The following is a 9250-nucleotide window of genomic DNA, read 5'->3' on the forward strand; positions in this document are numbered from 1 at the left end:
GCCAGGCAGGAAAACACAAAGAAAACTCCAAACTTAAGCCAAAGAGTGTAGCAAGAAGCTCTAACTGCCACTAGGTGGTGTTGTGATAGTGCTGCCACCAATTTGGACTGAAAAGGCCTACTGCTGTGACACCTTTTGTTATATCAAACCCACGTTATTCTCTGCCATATGTGCTTCTAGGGAGAAATCTATTTATCTGTGATTTAATTGCTTCGTTGCTTTTCAGTTATAAGCATAATATCATATGCATACTTATAATATTTTACATATCCTATTTTCCTCTGCAGAACACTGAGCAAATGATGGCCCTGGAAGAAGACCCAGCCTCTTTCTTAAATATAAAAAGGATTTGGTGAGCTGCCTTTGATTTTATTAGAGTAGGGTAATGTAATGGTTGGCTAGTTGATTTGAAAATCAATGTAGGTAATGATCTCAATATTTTCAGGTCATCTCTCTTGGACCTTCTGGGCCTGTCACTTTGGCTTTAAAATGCCCCATACCGTAACCTTCAAAGGACCAGACAGAAAAGGACACCTGACGAGGGATGAATGGAAAAGTTACAACTTAAAGTGGGTGAGTTTTATAACTGTAATAAAGCCTTTGATAAAGCATTCTTAGGCTACAGTAGAAGTAATAAGTTACATTTGTTTTCTCTTTGTCTGTATCACTTTAGATGCCACAAGAAGAAACCCCATCTGCTCTACCACCACAGATGCAAGCATAGCACAGACCAGTGATGGTTTTACTGGGCTGGGGACCTGCAACCTGCCAGCCTGGAGTCAGTCAACAGTAAATTCAAAAATAAAAAGATGATGAAATAATATTAATCTTCCTATTGTTTTTTTTCCCCAATACACATAGACACACAGCAAGGTACATTTAAAGTTAATTTAAAGTTTATTAAGGGGAGCAATCATTTGGCATTATGGCTTCATTTTGGATCTGCTTTGGGTGGCAGGATATTGGGCTTTTGGGACAGTTATGGCTGTATTTTGGAAGGCCACAATTAGTTTTGGGGGAGTTTTGGCCTCTCTTTGGGTCAGTTTTGGCTACTTTTTGGTTGGATTTTGGGGATTTGGGGCTCTTTTGGGGCAGCTATGGCTGTATTTTGGAAGGCCACAATTATTTTTGGGTGAGTTTTGGCCTCTCTTTGGGTCACTTTTGGCTACTTTTTGGGCTCTCTTTGGGTCACTTTTGGCTACTTTTTGGTTGGATTTTGGGGATTTGGGGCTCTTTTGGGGCAGTTATGGCTATATTTTGGAAGGCCACAATTAGTTTTGGGTGAGTTTTGGTGAGTTTTGGTTGTATTGGTTGTATTGGTTGTATTGATTCTATTGGTTGTATTGATTCTATTGGTTGTATTGGTTGTATTGATTCTATTGGTTGTATTGATTCTATTGGTTGTGTTGGTTGTATTGATTGTGTTGGTTGTATTGATTCTATTGGTTGTGTTGGTTGTATTGATTCTGTTGGTTGTGTTGGTTGTGTTGGTTGTATTGATTCTATTGGTTGTATTGGTTGTATTGATTCTATTGGTTGTATTGATTCGATTGGTTGTATTGATTCGATTGGTTGTGTTGGTTGTATTGATTGTGTTGGTTGTGTTGGTTGTATTGATTGTGTTGGTTGTGTTGGTTGTATTGATTCTATTGGTTGTATTGGTTGTATTGATTCTATTGGTTGTATTGATTCTATTGGTTGTGTTGGTTGTATTGATTGTGTTGGTTGTATTGATTCTATTGGTTGTGTTGGTTGTATTGATTCTATTGGTTGTGTTGGTTGTATTGATTGTGTTGGTTGTGTTGGTTGTATTGATTCTATTGGTTGTATTGGTTGTATTGATTCTATTGGTTGTATTGATTCTATTGGTTGTGTTGGTTGTATTGATTGTGTTGGTTGTATTGATTCTATTGGTTGTGTTGGTTGTATTGATTGTGTTGGTTGTATTGATTCTATTGGTTGTGTTGGTTGTATTGATTGTGTTGGTTGTATTGATTCTATTGGTTGTATTGATTCTATTGGTTGTATTGATTCTATTGGTTGTGTTGGTTGTATTGATTGTGTTGGTTGTATTGATTCTATTGGTTGTGTTGGTTGTATTGATTCTATTGGTTGTGTTGGTTGTGTTGGTTGTATTGATTGTGTTGGTTGTATTGATTCTATTGGTTGTGTTGGTTGTATAGATTGTATTGTTGTATAGATTGTAATGATTGGCCCGTGGTTGCCGTGGCAGCGGGAGTTTCCATTGATGTTGGTGTGTGATGACGAGGCACTCCCTGAAACCACTTCCGTCTGTTTCAGCACAATGAGCCGTGTGTGTGTGTGTGAAGGGGGGGGGGGTAGATTAAATTAGACGTAGATTAAAGTGACAACAAAATGAATCATATTATTTCCTGTCTTTTACTGCAGTTTATTTCTATGACCTCAGACCTGCAGACCTGGACTGACACGTTTATTAATCCCAGCCATCTCAGCCGGTTCTGACATTCACAGTCGGGTCCATGTGTCCTTTACTCCTTTAGTCCATGGCTTTCAGGCCAAGGACCCCAAACTGATGGAGAGATGAAGCAGGGACCCCCAAATATTTATAAAATAGTGTATTATATTAAACTAGGCCTAGTAGCCTACCATGTACAAACACCAGCTATTCAATTACAGTAATACACAGGTTGTTATATTCATGGTTGTGCCACTGCCATTTCTAAACAGACCTTGTTAACTGATAGCAGTGCTATCAACAATGTCTTTCAGCTGAATGATACTCATGCAGACAAGCTATTCACATTGACTTAGTTTGTTTTTTTGTGTTTCCACATTTATGCTTAGAATAAAAAACAAAATTGTATAATCAACCAAAGGTTTCATGACCCCACTGCAGCACCTCTGCGGACCCCCTAGGGGTCACGGACCCCCTGTTGAAGACCTCTGTCCTTTACTCCTTTAGTCCTTCAGTCCTTCAGTCCTTAGGGAGAAACAGTGTGTGTGTGTGTGTGTGTGTGTGTGTGAGTCCGCTAGGCGCTGCCTCTGATCTCTCCCTGGATCTTCTGGACGATGTGTGTGAGGTCCAGACTCTCGGTCAGCGTCTGCAGCAGCATCTGGTCCTTCTGGACGCCGTCCATGAACTCCTCGTAGGACAGCTCACCTGCATTCATCAGGATTAAATGCAATTCATTTATCAATGAATTCATTACATTTGTCCACTTGACACTGAAGCTTATAATGAATATTTATCTATGTAAAATCATCAAATTAATATAGAATAAACACAAAGAAAGTCAATTCAAAGACTATTTTAATGGTTTTCTCTAATCCTTTAACACAGTTTTTCTCATGTGAAGAACAAATGTGGCACAAAGAAAAACAGAAGAGCATCAGGGCCAATGATGGAGATTTGTTTTTGTTTTTTTAAGATTCTGGGATTAAAAACTCAGAATTTATTTCTCAAACTTTTTTCACTGGGTTTTGCAGATGAGTACAATTGTATTAAAACATTTACAAAGAGCAAAGTAGTCATTTTTTCTTAAAAACTCAGAATCTGTCTGAAATAAAAACTCTCAGACTTTTTTTTATCTCAGACAGATTCTGAGTTTTATTTTTTTTTATTATTTTTTTTTAATTCAGAGTTTTTAATCTTGCCAAACAAATCTCCTGTTGGCCCTGATGCTCTTAGGTTAACAGCTCTACAGAGGGAACTTTACTGCTATTGGTCCGCCGCCACCGGAAGTAAAGAAAACTATGTTACTGCGTTATTTTATTTTTTAATGCGTTAAATGTTTAAAATCCATGGTTAACGTTGACAGCACTAAAACTGACTGTGACTGTTAGATCTGTGAAGTTCTCACCGTCTCCGTTGATGTCGATCTTGTCGAACACCATGTTGGCGAAGTCCTCAGCCGACATCTCCTGGGAAACGCCGTTGATGGCGCGAATAGACTGAAGATGAGACACAGAGAGAGAGAGAGAAGCTCTGTTAGAGGGTCAGAGGGGATCTGGAGGTATCTGGTATCAGCTGTTGCAGCCGGCGGCCAGCAGGGGGCAGCGCCACCTCAGGGAACCAGTCTCCACCTGCAGCTCCACGCCGCCGGGGCCTGGTGGGGGGGGGTCAAGGGTCAAGGGTCAAGATTCAAGATACTTTATTGTCCTTGTACATGTGTGTACAACGACATTTAAGGAGCACAGTCAGGTACAGACTCATAAAAAACAAGAGGATAAAAATAGAATAAATACTGAAACACTCACACAACATTCAATCATTCAATCACTGATTCACACACTCACAACAGCACCAACACACTGCAAAAAACTCCAAATCTTACCAAGAATATTTGTCTTATTTCTAGTCAAAACAAATCTCATTCTACTTAAAATCAGACTCATCACATTAAAAAGCAGCTTGTTTTTAGACACTTTTTACTTCTTTCAAGCAGATTTTCACTTGAAATAAGTAGAAAAATCTGATAGTGGAGCAAGTTTTTCTTTCTTATTACAAGCACAAAAAACTTACTTTCACTGGCAGATTTTTCTACTTATTTCAAGTGAAAATTAGTTTGAAACAAGTGAAAATGATCTAGAAACAAGTTAATTTTTAGGTGATGAGTCTTATTTAAAGTGGAAAGAGATTAGTTTTGACTAGAAATGAGACATTTTGACAAGAAATGAGACAAATATTCTTGGACAGATGTAGAGTTTTTGCAGTGTTCTGCAGCAGCGAGAGGTGAAGGTGTCGTTCAGAGCTGCAGCTGCTGGTCGGGAGTTGGTGATGTGTTCAGATGTTTCTCTACAGAGCAGCTCCATACTGTAGCAGATGAGCAGCAGCTCTTCATCACTCACCATGACGACGAGGAGAACACTGCAAAAACTCAAAATCTTTCCAAGAATATTTGTCTTATTTCTTGTCAAAATGTCTCATTTCTAGTCTAAACTAATCTCTTTCCACTTAAAATAAGACTCATCACCTAAAAATTAACTTGTTTTTAGATCATTTTCACTTGTTTCAAACTAATTTTCACTTGAAATAAGTAGAAAAATCTGCCAGTGAAAGCAAGTTTTTTGTGTTTGTAATAAGAAAGAAAAACTTGCTCCACTATCAGATTTTTCTACTTATTTCAAGTGAAAATCTGCTTGAAAGAAGTAAAAAGTGTCTAAAAACAAGCTGCTTTTAATGTGATGAGTCTTATTTTAAGTAGAATGAGACTAGTTTTGACTAGAAATGAGACAAATATTCTTGGTAAGGTTTTGAATTTTTGCAGTGCAGCTCTTCATCACTCACCTTGACGATGAGCAGCAGCTCTTGGCGGTCGATGCAGCCGCTGCCGTCGATGTCGTAGAGTTTAAAGTACCAACGCAGCTTCTGCTGGACGCCGGCCTTCAGCACCAGACTCAGAGCCGCCACGTACTCCATGAAGTCAATGTAGCCGTCCTGCAGAACACCGTCACCATGGTTACCACCACACACACCTCAACATATACTATATATTAGTCTACTTGCCAAAAATGAGTACCCGGAAATGTTGAGTACCCCAATGTTTTATGTTAGAAATATATAGTATGGGTCTCCAGTATTCAGAAACTGCCGGATGCTAACTTATATATATTGGGCAATTAGCACAATTGACATAATTAGCATAAATTAGCATAGTTTCCTATATGGGCAATATTTCAGCAAAATTGACTTGGCTGATCTGGGCAATATTGGAGTGGTTTTAGGGGTTATTGATGATGCTGAATCCATTTCTGACATTTTCAAAATTCAAAATGGCTGTCTAAACCGGAAGGGACCAGATTGAAATCCATCAAAATCGGCCCACTGGCGGTTAAAATCTGGTCACTACCGGTTTAGACAGCCATTTTGAATTTTGAAAATGTCAGAAATGGATTCAGCATCATCAATAACCCCTAAAACCACTCCAATATTGCCCAGATCAGCCAAGTCAATTTTGCGGAAATATTGCCCATATAGGAAACTATGGTAATTTATGCTAATTATGTCAATTGTGCTAATTGCCCAATATATATAAGTTAGCATCCGACAGTTTCTGAATACTGGGGACCCATACTATATATTTCTAACATAAAACTTTGGGGTACTCAACATTTCCGGGTTCACAATGGGGCCCTATGGGCTGGCAAGTAGACTATATACATATTATATACAGTATGTATATAGTTCTTTTGCTTTGCTGATCACAGATTAAATCAGTCGTATTGATATATTAAAGCTACACTGCAAAAACTCAAACTCTTACCAAGAATATTTGTCTTATTTCTAGTCAAAACAAATCTCATTCTACTTAAAATAAGAAACATCACATAAAAAGCAGCTTGTTTTTAGACACTTTTTACTTCTTTCAAGCAGATTTTCACTTGAAATAAGTAGAAAAATCTGATAGTGGAGCAAGTTTTTCTTTCTTATTACAAACACAAAAAACTTGCTTTCACTGGCAGATTTTTCTACTTATTTCAAGTGAAAATTAGTTTGAAACAAGTGAAAATGATCTAATAAACAAGTAAATTTTTAGGTGATGAGTCAATTTAAAGTGAAAATAGTTTAGTTTTGACTAGAAATTAGACATTTTGACAAGAAATAAGACAAATATGTAGAGTTTTTGCAGTGTGAGCAGCAGTTTATTTATAAGGTTGCAGGTCAGTTGAGTTAAGTGGTGTCAGTGGGATAAAGCCCCTTCTGTAACAGGCTGAGCTGCTCCTTATTAATAGAGACGACATCAGCAGTTTCCTCAGTTCACACACACAAACACACACGTACACAAACATACGCACACACACACTCATGCAAAAACACATTGTTTGTAACATGAAATCAATAGAAGTGGTGTGAAACCAGTCAAAGGAACATGTTTGTTTAAATCTCTGATGAGAACGAGGATAACGATCATTCTTGTAGCTTTTTCTTAATTATTGGTTTATTATAAGTTTGACGCGATTCATATCAGCAGCATTTTCACTGACGTTCCACCTGCAGATAAATCTGCTTTTTTAACCTAAACCCGTTGTGTTTTTGTGCAAAGGATATAGATGTAAAACAATAGAACTATTTCAGTAACCCTTTAATTTACAGGCCGCTAATTAGGTGATAATGTCAAGAAATAGTCTAGAAACAACAGTCAGTCTCATAGTAATGTCATGCAAAAGATAAAAAAGCATGCTCTTCATGCTTTGGCCAAAATCTTCCTCCACCAAGTCGCTGCATTTGACCGTTATTTCTGGGCTGTTTCTACACAATCAATCAATATTTCTTGGCATTACTATGAAATTGACCGTTATACTGTAGGCTATTTCTAGACATCATGATACAATTAATTCTTTTTTCTTGGCTGTTTCTAGACATTATCACCTACGCTGCAAAAACTCAAAATCTCACCAAGAATATTTGTCTTATTTCTAGTCAAAACAAATCTCATTCTACTTAAAATCAGACTCATCACATTAAAAGCAGCTTGTTTTTAGACACTTTTTACTTCTTTCAAGCAGATTTCCACTTGAAATAAGTAGAAAAATCTGATAGTGGAGCAAGTTTTTCTTTCTTATTACAAACACAAAAAGAACGTGCTTTCACTATCAGATTTTTCTACTTATTTCAAGTGAAAATTAGTTTGAAACAAGTGAAAATGATCTAAAAACAAGTTCATTTTTAGGTGATGAGTCTTATTTTAAGTGGAAAGAGATTAGTTTTGACTAGAAATGAGACAAATATTCTTGGACAGATGTAGAGTTTTTGCAGTGTAACCAGCAGCCTGTAAATTAAAGGGCTGCCCCGTTAAAACAACAGAAACAGAAAGATCTCACGTCGTTCATGTCGAAGGTGGTGAACATGGTCTGGACGTAGGCGTTGGACGTGTCCGACAGGTTCCTCAGGCCGAAGAACTTCTTGAACTCGTAGAAGGTGAGCAGCCCGGACGGACACTCGGTCATGAACTTCCTGTACCACTGGTGGCTCTCGCAGTCCTGCAGCTGCTGCAGCGTCGACGCGCTGCAGTTCCCCATCACGGCTGTGGTCTGGCCGCTGCTCAGCTCAGCATGAGTGAGTCTGTGTGTTTCTATGTAGCTGCTGCTGCTGGAACGTGCAAATTTCCCCTTCGTGGGATGAATAAAGGCAAGGCAGTTTTATCTGTATAGCCCGTTTTTACCACCAGTTTGTCTCAAAGGGCTTTACATCCCATCATAACAACATCCTCTGTCCTTAGACCCTCACATCCACTGAGGAGAAACTCCATGGAAAACCCTTTTAACAGGGAAAACCAGGAGAAAGCGCGGACTAGAGGACTAAAGGACTAACGCGCTCTGCTCCACCGACACTGGGCTGGATGAGATGTTTACAAGCAGCAGCAGTCAGTGTGTTAGTGTGTGTGTTTGTGTGTTAGTGTGTTTGTGTGTGTGTGTTTGTGTGTTGGCCAATCATCTCTCTGCATCTCTCTGTGTGAAAGGCTCAGAAGTTGTAATCCACTTTGCTCGCCAGCGAAGACTTAACTAATTAAAGAGACCTAAGAGCAGAAATAAGTCAGAGTGGCCTGCTGACCCAGAGTCAACGACCCCACGCTGCTCATTGGTTTCCATGGAGATGTCTTCTGACTTCATGGACACGTGATCAATGAAACTTCACATGTCTTATCTTATGTAAATTCATGTTTAATGTGATGTTTATCAATCTATGGTATCAGTGTTAAAGGTAGATAGATTAACATTTAGTCAAACTGGCCCATCACCATAATCCCTATAGTCATAGCAGTAGGTTCATTACCTTTAATTGTCGGTGCAAGCTGTTTTTAGAATGGCGGAGCAGAGCCGTGAGCTGCTCAGAGCTACGCTACGGAGGCTCATTATGGGATTTCTTGGTTTCCCTCATCAAACTCATCAAATACACAATCCAACAACTCCACAACGCTCTGGTGGACAAGTTGTGAGCTGCACATTCACCACGCTATGAGATAATAACACAACGTTACCACACAGAGTTGTTTTAGAGGGAAATACAGAGACTGTTGATGAAAAACTGTCCCTGAAGGCAACGTGCATCAGTGGTTTTACATGAAAATCCCATAATGAGCCTCCGTAGCGTAGCTCTGAGCAGCTCACGGCTCTGCTCCACCGTTCTAAAAACAGCTTGCAGCGACAATTAAAGGTAACGAACCTACTGCTATGACTATAGGGATTATGGTGATGGGACAATTTGACAAAAATGTTGAACTATCCTTTTAACATTTCATCTTCATCTGGAGCGACTGGGTGAACTGGC

General features: G+C 38.9%; 1 protein-coding gene across 1 annotated transcript; it reads right to left on the bottom strand.

The window, feature by feature from the left end:
* Window positions 1–2982: 2982 nt before the first annotated feature.
* Window positions 2983–8001, bottom strand: guca1ab.2 (guanylate cyclase activator 1Ab.2). The gene is made up of 4 exons (XM_085777953.1): window positions 7804–8001; window positions 5270–5419; window positions 3843–3933; window positions 2983–3142 (listed from the first exon to the last, which is right to left on the bottom strand). Exons 1-4 carry the CDS (start codon window positions 7999–8001, stop codon window positions 3012–3014), a joined length of 570 nt encoding a protein of 189 aa, XP_085634079.1. The 3' UTR covers window positions 2983–3011.
* Between the last annotated feature and the right edge of the window lie 1249 nt (window positions 8002–9250).

The sequence above is a fragment of the Trachurus japonicus genome, chromosome 5, assembly GCF_045865225.1.
Source record: "Trachurus japonicus isolate A0001 chromosome 5, Traja_1.0".
Classification (NCBI taxonomy): domain Eukaryota; kingdom Metazoa; phylum Chordata; class Actinopteri; order Carangiformes; family Carangidae; genus Trachurus; species Trachurus japonicus.